Source organism: Dromiciops gliroides, chromosome 4, assembly GCF_019393635.1.
Source record: "Dromiciops gliroides isolate mDroGli1 chromosome 4, mDroGli1.pri, whole genome shotgun sequence".
NCBI classification, from domain to species: domain Eukaryota; kingdom Metazoa; phylum Chordata; class Mammalia; order Microbiotheria; family Microbiotheriidae; genus Dromiciops; species Dromiciops gliroides.
This window is the reverse complement of record NC_057864.1, coordinates 313611934-313633649: the sequence shown is the minus strand read 5'-3', so window position 1 is coordinate 313633649 and position 21716 is coordinate 313611934. Positions and strand designations below refer to the sequence as shown.

The 21716-nt window shown below is 41.7% G+C and overlaps 1 protein-coding gene across 1 annotated transcript in view; it reads left to right on the top strand.

Annotated features, from left to right (window-relative positions):
- GABRR1 (gamma-aminobutyric acid type A receptor subunit rho1) overlaps positions 1–21716 on the top strand; it is a 66612-nt gene that overhangs the window by 29514 nt on the left and 15382 nt on the right. Inside the window, exons 4-5 of the mRNA XM_044005618.1 lie at positions 4435–4502; positions 17330–17553. Of these exons, the coding sequence (XP_043861553.1) occupies positions 4435–4502; positions 17330–17553 (292 nt within the window). The remainder of the gene's footprint in view (positions 1–4434; positions 4503–17329; positions 17554–21716) is intronic.

Genomic DNA, 21716 nt, shown 5'->3' with positions numbered 1-21716 from the left:
TCTCTCTGTGTTTGGTTTTTTGTGGGGCAATGACGGTTAAGTGAGTTGCCCAGGGTCACACAGCTAATAAGTGTCAAGTGTCTGAGGCCGGATTTGAACTCAGAAACTCCTGACTCCAGGGCCGGTTGCTTTATCCACTGGGCCACCTAGCTGCCCCCTCTTTCTCTTTCTGTATTCACACTGTGTACCATGTTCTCCTGGTTCTACTCATTTCATTTTGCATGAGCTCATATAAGTCTTTCCAGGTTTTTCTGAAACTATCTTGCTCTCATTTTTTATAGCACAATAGTGTTCCTTCACAATGAAATATCACAACTTGTTCAGCTATTCCTCAATTGATGGGCATCCTCTCAATTTTCAGTTCTTCGCTGACACAAAAAGAGCTGCTTTAAATATTTTTGTACAAATAGATGTTGTCTGTTTTTCTTTGATCTCTTTGGAATAAGTTGTATTACTAGGTCAAAGGGTAGGCACAATTTTATAGCCCTTTATAGCTGATTGGCACAGTTCTCTATCCAGCCTAACTCTTGATAATGACTTCTGGGGGCAGCTAGGTGATGCAGTGGATAAAGCACCGGCCCTGGACTCAGGAAGACCTGAATTCAAATCTGACCTCAGACATTTGACACTTACTAGTTGTGTGACCTTGGGCAAGTCACTTAAGCCTCATTGCCCCACAAATAAATAAATATGATAATGACTTCTAAATATTGATGAAGCATCACAGCTGATTATGTGATGAAGAAAGAATGACTGGACAACTATAATCCTAAACATCCCAAAGTGGGGCAAAAGAAAAACACTTTGCTGTAATGCCTGTAGACTACTGGGCAGGTAATGTGGTGCTATGGAAAGAGCATTGACTGTGGACCCAGAAGACCTCGGTTGAAATCTCCCTTCCCCCTTTCCCTTTCCCTCTTCTCTCACTACCTTTATAACTTTGTGCAAGTCACCTGACCCTGGGGGTCAATCCTTTCCAGCTCTAAATCCATGATCCTATAACTAAATCCTTCTTCATCTGGGAGCCTGAAGCAGGAGCTGTGTGTGCATAATTGAGGGCAGAGTTTGATCTGCTTGGTTTAATTAAATAGGCGGTGGAGGTGGTAAAGCCCTACAGCAAATAATTGGCCAGGGTCCAGTGTTGGCCAAGCTCTCTCAGTTCAGACTCTAGCCATCTGTGTTACAGCTCACATATACCTTCTCCTTGTCACCAGGTTTCACTCCAGATACAATTGCCTTACTTTGTCTGCCACTCTGGTTCAGGTCAGGGGCAACTAGGAAGCCAGTGGGTAGAGTGTTGGGCATGGAGTCAGGAAGACCTGAATTCAAATCCCCAGCCTCAGATACTAGCTTTTTGATTCTGGGCTTAACTCGGTTTGAATCAGTTTCCCTATGGGTAAAATGAGCTGGAAAAGGAAATGGCAAACCACTTATCTTCGTCAAGAAAACCCTAAATGGGGTCATGAAGAGTTGGACAGGACTCAACAATAACAACAACAACAAGAGCTGTTGCTGTTGCTACTACAACTACTACTAGGTTCAGAACTTTCTGCTTCTTCACAGGAAGAGAATTTAAGGTCCTATCTTTATCTTTTGGGAGCTCTAATTGTTAACGCTGCCAGAGCTTTTATATTTTATTGCTACCCTTCAAGGGTTGAGGAGAGAGAAAATCTATTTAAATGTATTCTTACTGACTATTTTTGTTAGAGATTCTGTAGTCCAAGAGTAAGAGAAAATGAAGAAGTTCCAAACTCTACCCTTTGGTTGAGTGGGCTGGTTGATTACTCCTCTCTTCAATTCTATCCTGCATTCTTCAATAATAAAGAAAAATACCTTAAACTTAAGAGCAGGATTTGCCTAGTAAATGGTCCAAATGTTGATAAGGCCCTACTCATACAGTCTCCAATGGGTTGCCCTATGGACTCTAGGTCATTTACTAAAAAACGTTATTCTCTCATGGCTAGGCTGGACCACTGGTTCCTGATATATTTTGTTTTGTTTTTGGTTTTTTTCAGGGCAATGAGGGTTAAATGACTTGCCCAGGGTCACACAGCTAGTAAGTGCCAAGTGTCTGAGACCAGATTTGAACTCAGGTCCTCCTGAATCCAGGGCTGGTGATTTATCTACTAGCTGCCCTGGTTCCTGATATTTAAACATTGGATTATGGGATCATAAATTTAGAGATAGAAGATAGATTTAGATCTGGAAGTTAGAGGTCATCTAGTCAAACTTAGAGATGAAGAAATTGAGCCTCAAAAGGAGTAATAACAATCACAATAATAATATTATAATACCAACAACAATAATAATATTTATAACTTGAAGGGACATGAGAGTTCATTTAGTCCAGGTGTTCTTAACCTGACACCTGTTGGTTTTTTAAAAATTGATAATTATATTTCAATTTTCCTTTGAAATCCTGTGTATATTATTTTATGAATTTAAAAACATTATTCTAAGAAGAGGCATAGGTTTCACCAGACTATGAAAGAAGTTCATGACACAAAAAATGGTTAAGGGCCCCTGATTAGGTCTAACCCCCAATACCTTTTACAGATAAGGAAACTGAGAACCAAGGAAGTTTTTTAACTTGCCTGAGGTCACAAAGGGAAAGTCAGTGCAGAAGATAGGATTTGAATACAAGTCCTGTCATTCTAGAGAACATAACATTATGTTCATTGTACCATGAAGAAACTGAGGGCCAGAGATGTTCGGAGCTTGACAAAGTTAACACAGATATAAAGTGGCAGAGCAATATTAGAACCCAGGTCTTCTGACTCCAAATGCCATCCATTCTCTATTGCACTAAGTGACTTCAAGGAAGAAAATGAATAAAGGAGCAAAATGAATTAGTAAAAAAGGAGATATAGCAAATGGTCTCAATTCTTGAAAGTGGCTCACTTCAATAATTTCTCAGCCAAGACCTTCAAATGATGAGGCTCTTCTCTAAGTTCTTTGGGTCACCTTGAAGTTGCCATCTCTAATTACAAACTTGACACATTGCTGTGATCACTTTCTTACATGGGTTTGTGCAAGCTAGAAATTCAGGACCATGTGAATAAGTAAAATAATTTGGGCAAGAGAAATAGCCTTCATCTGAATTTTCCAGTGTGATGTTTAAAATCTAAATTGTGGTCGCCTTAAATTAGAAGCTTCAGCACCAGTCTTTGGGCATTAAACATTTATTAAAGCATAGAGGTATTCACAAGGAGTTCAGAAGAAAAAAAAAGTCCTACCTAGTCTAGAGTTCCAGCCTGGTTGGGTTCTTCCTGAAGTCCTCCTCCACCAGCCTGCTTTAATCAGGAACTCTCCAGCAAGCTGATTGTGGAAGCTTTTTATAGCTCTGGAACAGAGGCAGTCCTTACACACTGCTTCAAGCTGATTGGTTGGGGCCATCCAAATCCATTGGTTTTGAAGGCGTTCTCAAGTTGAGTCCACAGTCTAGCTTCTGAGAACAATACCTTCTTTTTTTTAAATTAATAAAGTATTTTATTTTTTTTCCGTTACATGTAAAGATAGTTCTCATCTTTTGTTTATACAAGCTTTACAATTTCAGATTTATCTTCCTCCCTTCCCCCCCCTAGACAGCAGGTAATCTGATATAGGTTATATATATATATATACACATACATATATACACCTAATAACATTCATCCTATTTTTGCATTAGTCATGTTATAAGAGAAAAAATCAGAGCACTGATGAAAAACCTCAAAATAGGAAAAAACAACAGCACCAAAAACAAAAGAAATAGTATGGTTCATTCAGTATCTATACTCTGCAGTTCTTTTTTTTTTCTTGGATTTGGGGATCCTCTTCCATCATGAGTTCCCTGGAACTCTTCTGTACGATTGCATTGGTGAGAAGAATATAGTCCATCACAGTAGGTCAACACTCAATGTTGATGATACTGTGTACAATGTTCTTCTGGTTCTGCTCATCTCACTCATCATCAGCTCACACAAGACCCTCCAGGTTTCTCTGAACTCCTCCTGCTCATCATTTCTTACAGCACAATAGTATTCCATTGCTGAGAACAATACCTTCTTAAGGGCTAGCGAGGTGTGATTACAATCCAGTTAATTTGAAGTAGGCTAATCAGCAGTCAATTACTCTCACTTGATCCAATCAGTCTAGATTAACCTCCAGGTGGGTCCCTGAGTATCTGCTAAATCCCATTATTTCATCACACCAGGTTCTCACCTTACCTTTTCTTACCTGTCAAACACTAATTCCATTTTGGCCCCATCGAGGCAGCATGGTAGGAATAAAGAGGTAACATCCAGGTTCTGAGGAAATTGCTCGTGTTCCTTTTTGGGGTGGGGGAGGAGTGGACACTTGCTAACAAAAGAATATCTGATATCCCCAAAAATGAAATTACAAAATAGATTTAAAAAAGAATATCTGATATCACCATTGTCATCCGCTTTTCAGGTCCTGCCATTCCTGTTGGTGTAGATGTACAAGTTGAAAGTCTGGATAGCATCTCGGAAGTTGATATGGTAAGTACCTCTGACAATAAAGAAAAAGAGGTTGAACTAAGAATCCAAGGCACAGGGTTATAAGTTTGCAGTTTGTTATTCAGGTGTTAATATGGTATCAGAAAACTTTATCAGTTAGTTGGTTTCTCACTAGGTTCTGAAGTTGGCTCTTCTCCTTCTATACTACCTCATTTGATGATCTCCTCAGCTTCTATGGATTCAATTATCTCTGTCCAGTGATTCTCAAATCTGATTATCAGGCCCTCATGCTGACTCTTAGTGTCAAATTTCCAATTACCTATTGGACACCTTGAACTGGATGACCTATAGACATCTTAAACTCAGCATGTCCAAAACTAAACTCATTATCTTTTCCCCAAACCCTACCCCCCCCAACTTCCCTATTACTGTTCTTTTTTTTTTAGTGAGGCAATTGGGGTTAAGTGACTTGCCCAGGGTCACACAGCTAGTAAGTGTTAAGTGTCTGAGGCCGGATTTGAACTCAGGTACTCCTGACTCCAGGGCCGGTGCTCTATTCACTGCCCCACCTAGCTGTCCCCCTATTACTGTTGAAGGCACCACCATCGTCCCAGCCGCCCACGCTCATAGCCTTGATTTATCCTTGTGTCATCCTTGATTCCTCACTTTCTGCCATCCCCTATATTTAATCTCTCACAAAATCCTATCAATTTTAGCTTTACATTATTTTTCCTATACATTACTTGTTCTCTACTCTCATATTAACTACTTTGGTGCAGGCCCTCATCACCTCATGCCTGGGCTATAGCAATCAGCCTTTTGGTTGGTCTGCTTGCCACATATCTTTTCCCACTCCACTCTAGCCTCCATTCAACTGCCAAAGTAATCCTTCTAAAGTGCGGGTATGACAATGTCACTCCCCCCTCACATGCTCAATAAATTATAGTGGCTCCCTATCACCTGCAGGATAAAATATAAAGTCTTTTGTTTGTAGTTTAAAGGCCTTCATACCTAGCCCACACACATACCTTTCCAATCTCCTTACACTATAAACCATCCCATGTATTCTTTGAATAACCATTTTTTTTGGCAAGGCAATGGGGGTTAAGTGACTTGCCCAGGATCACACAGCTAGTAAGTGTCAAGTGTCTGAGGCCAGATTTGAACTCAGGTCCTCCTGAACCCAGCGTCGGTGCTATCCCCTTGCTTTTCCTCAAATACAACATTCCCTTTCCTAACTCTGGGAATTTTCACTGGCTGTCCCCCATGACTGGAATTTTCTTCTACCTCCTCATCTCTGCCTCCCAGTTTCCCCTTGTTTCTTTCAAGTTCCTAAAAACCTACCATCTACACAAAGTGTTTCCCTCTCCTCTTAATGTTAGTGTCTTCCCTCTGTAGATCATCTTCAATTTATCCTGTATATTAATTGTTTGTATATAGTTATTTGCAAGTTGTTTCTCCCATTAGAGTGTGAATTCCTTGAGAACAGGCACTATCTTTTGCCTTTCTTAATATCCCCAGTGCTTAGCACAGTCCCTGGATAGTAGGGGTTTAATATTTATTGACTGGCTGACAAAATACAACAGTTGCCTCATCCACTTTGCTGTCCCTAAGAGCAGAACATACTGAGTGGGAACTACTTTCCATAGTGAGGTCAAACCCTATGGGATGTAAAGGAAGGGCCAAGTGCCTGTAGATAGTACTAGAGAAGGAGAGACAAAGGACTTGTCAGCAGAGCCATAACTAGGGTGTGGCAATCAGTGCTTTGCCCCAAAGAAACAAAATTTAAAGGGCACCGACTTGCCCTTCAGTAAGTAGGCTTTCCCCTCAAAACCTCCCTTCTGCTGACTTTTCCTATTCTTACAAGGGCATACATCATTATTCCAGTCTCCCCAGTTTGTAATCTCTGTATTATCATCAGCTCCTTACTCTCCCTTATTCCATAATCCATTCAGTTTCCTAATCTTGCTATCTTTTCCTCTATAGCATTTCTTGAATGCAACCCGATATCCTTATTCACACAGATATCTTATTAGTTCAGGCCCTCAACACCTCTTTCCTAAATTATTGCAAGTTTCCTAATTTGTCCCGCCTCAAGTCTCTCCCCATCCCAACCACTCTCCACATTGCTTTCAAAATGATTCTCCATAAGTACATATTGACCATGTCTTTCTCCTACCTTCTAAACTCTAGGATCAAATATAAACTCCTTTGTTTGGCCTTTATGGTTTGGCCCCAAACTATTTTTCCAGCCTCATTATGCAGTATTCAACCTTCCACATTCTACTCTTTAGCCAAATAGGCCATCTCTGAATCCCTCACACATGGAAATTTATATCTTGTCTCTGTGACTTTTCACTGGTGCTCCCTCATACCTGGAATTCATTCCCTCCCCACTTCTGGCCAAGGGTATGCTGGAGGTAGCTGGAAATAGCTGCAAGAGCTAAGTTTCTATTGTGAACATTAGCATTACACATCAGAAATAAACTATAAGTCAGGTCCTGGTTTATTGTTTTGTTGATTGTGTAGGGTACATGAGTACATTTGTTTGTTTTTCTGAAGAACTGGCTGTTCAAACATTGACCAGCACACTCCTGCCTCTGTCTCAAATGCCTCCTTCTACACAAAGCCTTTCCTGATACCCTCTCCTAACTGTCCTGTTTTTCTTTTATATATATTTACGCAGAGACATGTCTCCTCTAATAGAACCTAAGTTCCTTAAGAGGAAGATGGTTTCGATCTTTGTCTCTGTATCCTCAGTACCTAGCTAGAATGTTTGTTGAATGATTGATCGAAGGTGGAACACCTGAAGTTAGGACCTAGTTCCAAGAATAATTAGTTAAAATGGATAATAATAGCTGGGGCAGCTAGGTGGCACAGTGGATAAAGCACCAACCCTGGATTCAGGAGGACCTGAGTTCAAATCTGTCCTCAGACACTTACTACCTTGTGACCCTGGGAGAGTCACTTAAGCCTCATTGCCCCCCCCCCAAAATAAAATGGATAATAGACAATGCTGTGACAGAAGGGGCAACCCAAGTGAATTTTTCTTCAGAGTTTCACTGTCTTACCCTCTTTTGCCCCCTAAAAACTCCCCAACATCACTGGGAAGTGCATTTCATCCTTTTTGCTCCAGGTTAAAAATGTCTTTTCTTCTCAGTACACAGAGAAACAGAGCAAAAGTCATCATAGTTGGGTAAACATCCTGAAATGCAAGAAGCATCAAGAGACATGAGATTTCCAGTCAGACAGAAAACAACAGTCAGAGAAGGGTTTAGTCTAGACTTGAGTTGAGGTATGAAATGCCAGTTCAATTAACACAGAGATAAACAGAACACAGGCTCAAAGGGCAGGGATGACTACATTCTGTAAGCTCAGGGCACTGCTATTTACTCTGTTGTCTGTCTAGTGGTGATATGATATTTTTTTTTTGGTAAGGTGATTGGGGCTAAGTGACTTTCCCAGGGTCACACAGCTAGTAAGTGTCAAGTGTCTGAGGCCGAATTTGAACTCAGGTCCTCCTGAATCCAGGGCCAGTGCTTTACTTACTGCACCACCTAGCTGCCCCCCGGTGATATGATTTTTAAAATTAAAATTATTAAAATTGTAAAATAGGAATAATAACAGCAATATAGGGATATCCCCTGGCAGACCTTAAAGGGCTATAGAACTGCTAGGTATTACTATTAGAGATTCATCTAGTCATAGAATCAGGCAGCTAAGTGATACAGTGGATAGAGCACCAGACCTGAAGTCAGGAAGATTCAAATCCGGTCTCACACACTTCCTAGCTGTGTGACCTTGGGCAAGTCACATCACCCTGTCTGCCTCAGTTTCCTCATCTGTAAAATGAGCTGGAGAAGGAAATGGCAAACTACTCCAGCATCTCTGCCAAGAGAACCCCAAAAGGGGTCACCCAGAATCTGACCTGACTGAAAAATGACTAAACAATAATGGTCCTGACCCGATGGCGCTAGGCCATCAGGTCCCTGATTAAGTAATTAATTAATGAGAGTATTAAGTAATTAAGTAATGAGAGTATTGACACTCTAGACCCGGTGACTTCCCCACGTGCTCCTTGTTTATGTGCTTGCTTCACAGGACATCAACAAACATGCAGTAGTTATTAACCACAAGGACTCTCCAGAGACTGTGTGTAGGGTTTACATTTTTAAAAATTTTATTGCTTTCTTTGTTGTTTACACTACCTTCATTTCCTGACATATTCCTTTCTTCTCCACCACCCTGAAATCCATCCTTTATAACAAAGAAAAAAAAGTAGTTCGGTAAATTTAACCACTGAATCAATCAAGTGTTGCCCAATTTCACAACCATGCAAAGAAAGGGAGGGAAATGCGTTTTCTTCCCTCTTCTCTGGAGCCAAGGTTGGTCATTATAATTATTGTTGTAGTTCAGTTGTTTCAGTCATGTCCAATGCTTAGTGGCCCATTTTGGGTTTTCTTGGCAAAGATAATGGAATGGGTTAGCATTTTCTTTGACAGTTCATTTTACAGATGAGGGATCTGAGGCAAACAGTTAAATGATTTGCCTAGAGTCACACAGCTAACAAGTGTCTTTGGCCAGATCTGAACTCAGTTCTTCCTGACTCAAGGCCCAGCACTCTATCCACCGTATCATCTAGCTGCCCTCATTATAATGTTCCATTTCCAAACCATAGACTCTTGTTAGAGAGGTAAAATGATTCGTTCAAAGTTTCATGATGAATTAGTTACAAAGACACAAGCTGATTACTTTTATTTTTTATTTTATTTTGGTGAGGCAATTGGGGTTAAGTGACTTGCCCAAGGTCACACAGCTAGTAAGTGTCAAAGGCTGGATTTAAACTCAGGTGCTCCTGACTCCAGGGCCGGTGCTCTATCCACTGCACCACCTAGCTGCCCCGTTTTTTTCCAGGTCAATGAGGGTTAAGTGACTTGCCCAGGGCCACACAGCTAGGAAGTGTCAAGTGTCTAAGGTCGCATTTGAACTCAGGTCCTCCTGAATCCAGGGCTAGTGCTTTATCCACTGCACCACCTGGCTGCTCCTGATTACTTTTATTTTTTCCAAATTTTCTTTTAAAAAACAAACAAAAAAACCTCCCACCAAACTATAAACTCAACAAATAGAAACATTTCCATATCTAATAGAAATAAGACTTTGACCATGACCTACATAAGACTATTATGTCATAGACCCAGACCTGCCCACAGAGCTGTCCTCCAGAGAATATAGACAGTAACAAACACAATGGTTTGGATATCAGTCCTTCCTTGGCCTTGGTCCGCTAACCCTCTTGGAAGATGGTCAGTTGGAACAAGGTAGGCAGCTCCCAAATCTTTTGCTGGTGGGTCATTTCAAATAGGAGGAGCTAGGTGGTGCAGTGGATAGAATGCCAGGCCTGGAGTCAGGAAGACCTAAGCTGAGATCTGGCTTCAGACACTTACCAGTTCTGTGACCCTGGGCCAGTCACTCAACCCTGTTTGTCTCAGTTTCCTCATCTGTAAAATGAGCTGGATAAAGTAATGGTAAATCATTCTAGTATCTTTGCCAAGAAAACCTCAAATGGGGTCATCAAGAGTCAGACACAACTGAAACAATTCAACAACAACAAACATTTAAAAAGAGCTGGTGGGACCAATGAAATTCTTGGGAGGCAGCAATACCTCTCGTGGGAAGTGAATCATGTAGTCCCCATACTCTGGGCTGGTTCTATGGCAGTGTCTTTGCTCTCTTGTAATGCCCAAGGATGAAAACTATAAAAAAGTCAAGGCATCTAAAGAAGGACACTCAGAGTATCTACCCCTGGCTTCATTTCTGGGCAGTCTGAAGGTGCTTCCAGTTTCAGTAAACTACACATATTATGATAGAGTATTTACTAAACAGGTACTAGTACCAGGCTCTGTGTTAAGTGCCAGGATCTAAATACAAGTAAGGAAGATAGTCTCTGCCCTCAAAGAGTTTATATTCTAATGGGGAAGCACAACACATAAAGGGGAACTGGAGAAAGGGGGATGGCATGATAGGATGTCAAACCCCATCCAGGTGATATGTCTAAGGCTCAGCTGTGGTTTTCATTCAAGAAACACAACCTCCCTAGATAAGAAGGATTTGCAAGAGAAATTCACACAAGGCCAGCTTTCTCCTATTGCAATACCTGACATCCTGATCTTAACCCATTTGTGGGGGTCTGAGTGCACTCTAGAGAGAACAAGGTAAACCATCACCCAGATTTGTCAAGAGTCCTGTTTGCTGTTGGCATCCCCATGAATACCTTCAGTAGGTGCTTCAGTAGGAGCATGGGGAGAACTCATGGACCAATGAGTGCTAGACTGGACACACTGGGTCCCTCCAAAATACCAGGCAGCCATAATTAGAGTTTTGGACATGTTTACAAGGCTTACCACTATGTTTTTTATGACAGAAGTAGGACATTTCCCATCATGCCTTTCTGGGAAGATCCCACAGACATGAGTAAAGGTGCAGAGTATCCATGTGCATGCCTTCCCATCCTGTGTACCTCTCATTCCCAAAGTTCACCATCCATGCAACATTCTGGAGGCCTTCCTCATTTTCTCCTGAGATCATAAGGGTACCCATGGAACAGTCTAGTGATCCCCCTGTCATGCTTTGCTCTTACCACATGCCAAGCTTATCTGCTGGTATCAACAACAATGTCGAGACTGATACACTTTATTTTTTCCAACAACATGTCAACTTTTGGTCATTGGACAAGGAAGGATCTCACATTTGTACTAACGATAGCAAAATTAAAATTTGTTGACTCTCTAAAAATTGTGATTCTTAGCACCTTCTGCCTTCTTTCCTGCCACTGTCACTGTAGAAGTAAAAGGGGGTGACACAGGACTGAGAGCCTGGGTATATGGGTAAACCATCCTCAATCCTGCAAGCTTCCATATATATATATATATATATATATATATATATATATATATATATATATATATATATATATATATATATAGAGAGAGAGAGAGAGAGAGAGAGAGAGAGAGAGAGAGAGAGAGAGAGAGCTCTACGAGCTGGTGATCTTAGAGAATGATAGAAGGAATGCTACAACTACAATAATAACCAAAGGGAAGACTCAAGATGAGTATATTGCTCAAATTGGTGGTTCCTTTCACCTGAGCTAATTCATCACTGATAGGTGTGGCTATAACTTTTAAAAATTGATCCACTGGGGCAGGTATCATAGAATCATAGATTTAGAACTAAAAGGGACCTGGGGGGGGGTAACTAGTCTATCCCCCCTCATTTTACAGAGAAGTAAAGTGACTCGTCCAAGGTAACACAAAGTAAGTGAAACAGGCAGGATTCAAACCCAGGTCCTCAGACTCCAAAAGCATTTCTCTTTCTATTGTACCACATGTCTGGGGTGGCAAGTCATAGGATTATAGATGTAGAGCTTAAAAGGACCTCAGAGTCAGTCAATCAGTCAGTCAACTAGGATTTAATAAATGCTGACTATTTAGAGTCCAGTGTACTTAGGCATATATATTATTCATTTGCTATATTATGAAAGGGGTTCCCTTTCATGTACGACTTAGACTAGATGCATACTGTGAGGTTCCTTCCAACTTCCAATTTCTGTGATTCTCCCTTAGTTGCTTATCTCTTCCCAAGTCAGTGAATCCATCAACTGGAAATTTTGAACTGAGAGGGTGATGTCCAAAGACTCCTCTGGCTTCTAGAAGAGCCCTATTGCATTGTCTAATAGAAGAACGTTGATTATGATGTAGAGGGGAGACCCAATGGATGGTCTGCCCATCTAGGCCAGGTGTGTCAAAGGCCATCTTGCTTCAGACTGTGAGGATGCCCTGGGAGCGGGGATCCATAAATAGTTTCAGTGGGCCAGAAATCCCAGGAGCTCTTCAACTGGCCTTGTGAAAAGTTCCTCGTGCTAATGGCAGGGTAGGGTGGCTCCCTCTACTCACTTCCAGAGCCACTTGTTTGCTTTTTGCAAACAGACACACCCTGGGAGGGTAGTCAGTCTCCAAGAAGTCTGCTCCAGCTGTTGTTGCAACAATGAGGTCTCTGGGGAACAAGTCAAAGGATTTATAAGGTGACTTGAAGTTCAGTCACTCAGCAGCAGTAGAGAAGTCTGGGTGTGAGACAATAGTGTTGAAGCTCTAGTACTGTGGGGGAAGAATGGGCCAATTAACAAGGCTCAAGAAAGGAATTGTCCCAGGGAAAGAGAATGTGGTTCTATTTGTGATCCAAGTTCTGACCCAAGTGAGAGGAAGTTATGCTGAGTCAAACTGAAATTTTCAAGGTAAACAAAACCAGAGGCAAGGTGAGAAGCAGAAAAAAAAATCCCTTTGTATCAGTAGTCCAAAGCCAAGAACATCAGTACATAATTCATTTATTTATCCATTCACTTATTCAACAGATGCCTACTATGTGCAAGGCACAGTAAACTAGGTAATGAAGACAAAAAGACAAGAACAAAACAGTCCCTCACCTTAAGGAGTTTACATTCAACCAGGGGAAAAAAATGTAGCCTTTGGCCTCAATTTCTTTATGTGCAAAATGAGAGGGTTATACTAGAGTGTTCTTTGAGGTTCCTTCAAGCTCGATGTCTATAATCCTATAATCCCATAAAGCAAATCAATACAGATTCTGTAGGATGAATAAATACAGATAAATCAATGCAAAACTATACAAAGTAAATACAAACTAGTGGTGGGGCACCATGGGTTACTGGACTTGGGTCTTATTTTCAGAGTTTGGAGAGGTGATAATTCTCTCTTTTCTGTTCCTCATCATTTAGTACTAAATGTTCTCTAAATGAGAAGTTACGGGCTTATATTATCTGTGAGCTCACCAGAGAAATGAAAAATAGTCTATGCAAAACACTTTTGTATCCTAGGAATATTTGTTGAAGCATGTAGGTTACAGGAACTAGGTCTTGGATAAAGAATCAGGAAATAAAGACAAAGACAATTTTCTTCCAAGTGCTTCTAGAGCAGGGGTTCTTAAACGTTTTTTTCTTTTCTTTTTTTTTTTTTTTTGCTGGGCATTGGGGGTTAAGTGACTTGCCCAGGGTCACACAGCTAGTATGTGTCAAGTGTCTGAAGCCAGATTTGAACTCAGGTTAAAAATACTTTTTTTTTGGTGAGGCAATTGGGGTTAAGTGACTTGCCCAGGGTCACACAGCTGGTAAGTGTCAGGTCTGAGGCCAGACCTGAACTCAGGTCCTCCTGAATCCAGGGCCAGTGCTCCATCCATTGTGCCACCTAGCTGCCCCCAATTTTTTCTTTTGTGGACCCCTCTGGAAGTCCGTTGAAGTCTATGGGCCCCTTTTGGGGATAAAGTTTCTAAATACATAGGATTATGAAGAAAACCTATTATTTTGAAATATAACTAGCCAAACATACAAGTTTACACAGATCTCAGATTTAGAACCCCTGTTTTAGAGAAGTGTCTTTGTCTAGGATATACTTGGATTAAAAAATGTTTCAATGGTGGGATGGAATTGCTCAGTCTGGTTGGGGTAATCACAGAAAGTCAGGGGCAGATAATATAAGTAATAAGGTATTATTGTGTTGAACAAAAGTATAAAGTTGTCTCTTCACCCTGTTATCCCTTCACAAAGTTTGAAAAAAGTTTCCTGTATGGAATTAGAAGATCATCTTGCTATTGGGTAGCTGAAAATGGAGCACTCTTCTGGTGCTCTTTATAAAGCTAAATTTGCCACCCTTGGAGACTGTCAGTGGAGGAAAGGAGCAGTTTTGTGGAGTGGTATCTTTGTCTTATCAGAGGGCAGTAGGGAGGAGAGGGAATCTTTCCTGTCCTTCTCTACCATTATTTCAAGGCATCTTACCCAGCAGAGATAGCTAGAGGCGGTGCCTCCATCGAGCATGACCCTAGAACAGCAGAAAGCCACCTATGAATTCAAGAGAGAAGTACAACTGGCTAATCTACAGAGAGGAGAAGGCCCAGGGAGCCCAGCCATGAAAATTTCCCAGGAGAGAGTAGCATGAGTACACCATGAGAAGAGAAAGGGTATTGGGGCCCTACAATACCAGGGCCATTTACTTGTGTGGCCACATGTGTTCCCTACATGTGTGCCTCATGCCAGGGGTCTCTGCTTATCTCACTCTTCCCCTAACACTATGTGCACTTACAGGAGCATTGCCCCAGTTTTATAGGGGGCAGGGGTGTTTTGTAACTATTATTCTTGCTCTGCCTTTGCTTTGAGCTAATTGTGTCTAATGGATGATTATTAAAGGCAGGATTCACTGATGGGGATTCATGAGTTACAGTTTTGGGAGTATAGACCCAAAAGGTAGAGATAAGCTTTCAGCACGGGTGGCCTAAATTACTAATGCAAGTGAGTTTGGTGGGGGAGGCCTGGGGCAGGGGGAGGAATCTCTGGAGGGGGGTGCTATATTTCTTTCTTTTCTTTTCTTTCTTTTTGTTTATGAGGCAATTGGGGTTAAGTGACTTGCTCAAGGTCACAGAGCTAGTGTCAAGTGTCTGAGGTTAGATTTGAACTCTCTATCCACTGCGCCATCTAGCTGCCCTGGTGCTACATTTCTATAGAAGGGAGAGCACTGATGGCTGGACAAGGTCAGGAGAAGCCACAAATAGAAGGCTTGACCTGTGCCTTGAAGGAAACTAAGAACTCTATAAGGCAGAGGCGAGGAAGGAGTGAAGCACTCCAAGCATGGGCCAAAGCATGAAGGAATACCTTGTACATAGAAAACCAAAAAAAAGCAGTTTGTCTGGAACACAGAGTATGTGAAGAGTAATTTTAATAATTTAATTAGTCTGGAAAGGCCGGTTGGAGCCAGATGTGAAGGACTTTAAAGGATGGAGGAGTTTATATTTTTTTTTTCCTAGAGGCAATAGGGAGCTTCATATTGGAATTGAGTCCTGAAAGAGGCCAGGGAAACTGAGAAGTGGGGGTGAGGGGAACATTTTAAGCATGGAGGACAGCCTGTACAAAGGCCCAGAAATGGAGGATGGAGGTTTGTGTTTGAGGAACAGCAAATACATTTGTATTACTTGATACAAGGAGGGTTGTAAAGACTTGAAGAGGCCAAGTTGTGAGGGGTTTTTAAATGCTGAATGTTTTATATTTGATCTTTGAAGTAATAGGGAGCCATCGATTGGAATTTATTGAGTAGGAGAGTGTCATGATTTAGGAAAATCACCCTGAAGCTGAGTGGTCTATCTTGGAATACAAAGAGACATGAGCTGGGGAGGCCAACCGGAAAGCTGTTGCAATGGTCTGGGCCAGGGGTGATGAGGCCCTGAACTTGAATGGTTGTGGTGAGAATGGACAGAAGGGGGAATATTCAAGATATGTTATGAAGGAAGAAGCGATAAGATTTGGCAACAAATTGGAACTGTGGAAAGAGTGAGAATGAAGAGTCAAGGATGACTGGGAGTTTTGTAGGGTACTCAGTTGTAATAGAAAAGCTGGGAGGAGAGGAGCGCTTGGTGAAAACGATAATGAATTAATTATGTTTTGGACATCTTGGGTATAAGATGCCCAAAAGGCAATTGCTGATACAGGGCAGGACTCTCATGTAAGGGTCTAGGGCTAGATAAATAGAGGGAATCGATGAACTCATAGAGCTGATGAGTTCAAGTGAGTTAGGATTAGAGAGAAAAGGGAAAAGGGCCCGGAATAGAGCCCAGAGCGACACCCATGGTCATTAGGTATGGCACAAATAAAGATCCAGCAAAGGAGACTGAGTAGTCACAGTCATGAAAAGGGAGAAATGAGAGTATCCAGAAGGAAAAGATGATCAACAGTATCAAAGGCTTCAGAGAGGTCAAGCAAGATGAGGATTGAAAAAAGGCCAAATAGATATGGCAAATAAAAGATCTTTGTGGAGCAGTTAGGTGGTACAAGAGATAGAGCACTGGCTCTGGAGTCAGGACCACCTGAATTCAAATCCAGCCTTGGACATTTACTATCTGTGTGACCCTAGGCAGTCACTTAATCTCGATTGTCAAAGCGGGGAAGGGTAAAATCTTTGGTATCTTTGGAGATACCGGTTTTGGTTGAATGATGACATTGAAAGCCAGATATTGCAGAGGGTTAAGAAGAGAATGAAAGGGGCAGCTAGGTGGCACAGTGGATAAAGCACCAGCTCTAGATGCAGGAGGACCTGAGTTCAAATCCAGCCTCAGACACTTAACATTTATTAGGTGTGTAACCCTGGGCAAATCACTTAACACTCATTGCCCTGCCAAAGAGAGAGAGAGAGAGAGAGAGAGAAGTAGTAGAGGCACGGAATATTGGTAGCTTTCTTGGGTTTTAGCCTAGAAAGGGAAGAGAGATATTGGATATTAGCTAACCAGGATGGTCAGATTAATTGAAAGGGTTTTTTTTTAAAGGATAGAACAATTCACACATATAAGACTAAGATTTTCAAAGTACTTTTCTTCCTAGCAACCCTGTGAGTAGATTGTGTAAGTAAATTTACTCCCATTTTACAAATGAGAAAAGTGTCAAATGGGTGATGACTTGCCAAGGTCAGAGCCAGCATTCAAACTTGGGTCTCTCCTGGCTACAAATCCAGGATTCTTTCCATTATACCACTTTGCTTCTCAGGGAGGTGGCAGCCATTTCATTTTCATTCTCTTGGAGGTGTGTTCTGTGAGGTTGAAGAATTCAGTGTTGGGGCAGCTGGATGGCACAGTGGATAAAGCACTGGCCCTGGATTCAGGAGGACCTGAGTTCAAATCCAGCCTCAGACACTCGACGCTTACTAGCTGTGTGACCCTGGGCAAGTCACTTAGTCCTCATTGCGCTTCTCCCCCCCCCTCAAAAAAAATCCAAAAAAAGAATTCAGTGTTAACACTAGCCATTGTTTTTGGTTTCTCTCCCTTAGGACTTTACCATGACTCTGTACCTGAGGCACTATTGGAAGGATGAAAGGCTGTCTTTCCCTAGCACAAACAACCTGAGCATGACATTCGATGGCCGACTGGTAAAAAAGATCTGGGTTCCTGACATGTTCTTTGTACATTCCAAGAGGTCCTTCATCCATGACACCACCACAGACAATGTTATGCTTCGGGTCCAGCCTGATGGGAAGGTGCTATACAGCCTCAGGTAAAAGCTGTTCCTGGCACTGCTTCTCTGGACCAGCTCAAGCTGGGAGGAAGCTGAATTTAGAATGTCCTCTGGCTCATTCTTGCCTTTCTTCCTGCAAAATTCTTTAACTATTGATATATTTAAAATAACCTAAGGCGAAGAGTAAATTGCCAATTGTGGCAGAAAAAAGCACCAGTTTTTGAATAATAGCAGCTCTACCTTTCAATTTTGATTACTAACGAACCCCCCTGCTAATTTAATTTCTTGACATCGAGGGAAAGCAAACCGGTATTGAATAAAGATTTTTTAAAAAAGAATTTTACAACCTAAAAATATAATTGAGGGAGCAGAGAAATATGGATGTCATTCTAATCTAATGCTTTGACTTATAATGTCCAATTTTATTTCTTTTAAATTGTATTTATTACTTCAGTCAAGAAAAATTAACAAATCCCTTTCTCCATTTAAGCAACCATACTCCTCACTTTCTGCAGGAAGACAGCATGTTGTAGTGGAAAGAATACTAGAATTAGAATAATGAGGGTAGACTCTTCCCAGGGCACAGTGGAACCAAGGCTGAATTTGGAATGAGAGGACCTGGATTCAGTTTCAACTGCTGAAGAATACATATGTGACCTTGGGCGATTAATACCATCTCTCTGGCCTCAGTTTCCTCATCAGTAAAATGAAGGGCTTGGACTACATGAGGAAAAGGAGGGGAAAAACATTTATATAGTACCTACAATGTGTCGGACACTTGGGCTAAGCACCTTTTCCAAATATTAATCTCATTTGGTCCTCACAGCAACCCTGAAGGATAGGTGCTCTAAGATCTCTTCTAGTCCTATAATCTGTAAGGGGAATAGCAGCTACCTCACAGAGTGTTGTGGGAATCAAATTAGGTCATTTATTTAAAAGCATTTTGCAAACCTTAAAGTACTATATAAACGATAACTATCATAAGGGAGGAGAGAGAAAGGAATAAACATTTATATAGTGTATGAAACACTTTACAAATATTGTCTTTTTTTTTTAATTAAAATTTTTTTTTTTTTTTTTTAGTGAGGCAATTGGGGTTAAGTGACTTGCCTATGGTCACACAGCTAGTTGAGTGTCAAGTGTCTGAGGCTGGATTTGAACTCAGGTACTCCTGACTCCAAGGCCAGTGCTCTATCCACTGCGCCACCTAGCTGCCCCACAAATATTGTCTTATTTGATGTTCACAGCCCTGGGAAGTAGGTACTGCTATTATGCCCATTTAACAGTAGAAGAAACTGAGGCAAGCAGAGATTAAGTGATTTGCTCAGGGTCATGTAGCTAGTTAAGTGTCTTAGTCCAAATGTGAACTTCCTGAGTCCAGGCTCAGCGTTCTATCCACTGTGCCATCTAGCTACATCTGTCATCATCACTAACATCAAAGGAAGGTGACTGAGATAACTAAGTGCTCAAGAACGCTGTCTCTGTTTAATCTAACAGCTGATGCTCCACCTGCAATTTGCTCCAGCTTAATTTTGCTGGGCCAACGTGGTTAGGGTCTTGCAGCTCTAGGTTCTAAGTCCCATTTTAATCCCTCTGAATGGGCTTTGACCCCTTCTAGTGCCTCAACCAGGGTTCCTGTCCAAAGTGGGTAGGATTTAATCACATTAAAATTCATAATTTGATTGGCTTGTGCCCCTATTCCCACAGGATCCTCTTTCCCAACTCCATGAGACCCGAGAGGATTATTCACATATGGATTAAAATACATTTACTAATCAAAATCAAAATGTAAGAGGTTCAGCATTAAAGCCATTGTGGCTGGAGTAAGCCTCAATACCTAGGCTATGGCAGACTGAACTTTTCAACTATGTCCACCTAGGTTTCTCGAACTCTGCCTCTTGCAACTGTCAGCACTGAGACAAGGATAACATGGTTTTGCTCTGGCTCCTGTTCTCTGAGGTTACATTTTACTCCTCTTAAAGGGGCTTCCAATATTCTGAGAGGGTTGAGGAGGTTCTTTGCCACTGACTCAAGCTCCCACTGATTGTATTTTCCCCATTTTAAGGGACCAAATGATTAGCACCCCAGGCCCATTGAACCAGTTAACATTGGGTTAGCTTTTACAAAAGGATGTTTACTTCAAAGACAGAGCAAGAAGGGGGCAACTAGGTGGCGCAGTGGATAAAGCACCAGCCCTGGATTCAGGACGACCTGACTTTAAATCTGGCCTCAGACACTTGAGACTTACTACCTGTGTGACCCTGGGCAAGTCATTTAACCCCCATTGCCCCTAAAAAAAGGTAGAGCAAGAATAAATCTACAAACATTTACCCCCAACATTTTAGTGGTGTGTAATTCCCTCTAGGTCTCTGGGGATTAAGTTTACAGTTTATCTCAGTTCCTATATAGTATTAGTCCCACCAAGTTCAATTTGAAAGCCGCCCCCCATCTCCCAGGGTTGGCATCCTGGACCCTTTGCTCCTCAGAACTTCCTTGTTGGACTGGCTGTAGCAACATCCAGTCCTGAGTCCTGGATTCCCAGATGGCCATAGATTGAGACTCCATTCAGAGACCTTTCTTTGCACCTAGAGCGGAAAAGGGCAAAGTCCCAAGACCATTGCCTTAAAAGGGGAGAGGGGCGGGCAAAGGTAGACCTCAAACACCCCCCACCTCCAGCTACCCCTTACCACACAGTTTGAGTGAAGGAGTCCTTCACTCTCAGATGGGAGTATAGTAGGAAGAAGCCCTGACCTTGCTTAGTCAAGCAGTTTTAAAGATACAGACAGTAGAAAAAACTTATTCAGCATTGTTCTAGGCCATTGCAGAATGACCAGTTCCTCATGCATGTGCCAGTTCTCCAGTTTCCCAGAAGCAAGTCCCCAGGATCTTTCCCTTTCGCACCATCTAGGTGACACTATCTTAAGTGAAACCCCCATGATATCCCCAAAGATCTTTATACCAATGCTTGGTCTCAGCTCACAAAGGGATTGGTTTTTACTGTGTAACTAGGGACCAACATCCATCTTAACCTCTCTAGGGATAGTCTTGCTTCCTGGCCAAGTGCCAGGTGAAGCCTGGTGATCTGATCCCTTAGTGGGCAGATTTTCCCAGCCAGTTCCTATTTTTGAGTTTTCTCAGAGGACACTGCCTTAAGTCACACACACCTCCAATCCCAAGTCCACAGAAGTTTTCACCAGACTCCTAAAAATAAAAATAAAACAAGGTCACAGATGTAGGTTAAGGACCCCTGCTCTAAGATAAAATATAGAATCCTTTGTTTGGCATTGAAAGTCCTTTAATCCTGAAGGAACTCACCAGTGGGAGAAAGGAAATAAGTATGGTGGAGGGATGTTCCAGAGTGAGAAGGACCCAGGAGCTCAGGGAAGTTCCAGGGTTAGAAGGCAGCTGAATCATGCTAGTGAAGTCCAGAGAGTCAGAAGCCCAGGAGTCCACATTCTTCACAGATGCTCCAGGATCTCACTAGTACCAAACCGCACAATCACCAGCAACAAAAGTACATTCTAAAGTTCTTTTATACCCTAGAGAGTAATAGTTCCCAACTAAAATCTTACCTTCCACAAGAAACCTCTGATTTCTCTTAATTCTAGCTCCTCTCTGTTAATTATTTCCTACTTATCCTCTGTGTAGCTTGCTCTCTCTATATTTACTTTCATGTTGTCTCCTCCATTAAACTGTAGCTCCTTGATGGCAGGGTCTGCCTTTTGTTTCTTTTTGTATCCCCGGAGCTTAGCACAGTGCTTGGCACATATTAAGTGCTTAATAAATATTGATTTATAATCATGATCAGCTGTGTGAATGCTGCTCCCTTTGTGCATAGCTATCTGCCTTCCTATGGTATTCTCAACTTTCATGTGTTAGTATCCTTGTTGTTCAGTCATTTTTCAGTTGTGTCTGGCTTTTCATGACCCCATTTGAAGTTTTCTCATCAAAGATACTGGAGTGGTTTGTCATTTCCTTCTCCAGCTCATTTTACAGATGAGGAAACTGAGGTAAACAGAGTTAAGTGATTTGTTCAGGGTCACATAATCTGAGTTGGGATTTGAACTCAGGTCTTCCTGACTTCAGGCCCAGCCTTCTATCCACTACACCCTCTAGTTGCCCATTAGCATCCCTGTACTTCCCCCAAACACTGCCACTTTAAATTCAAAGATATAACTCCTCTTCTGATGAGAATGTGAGTG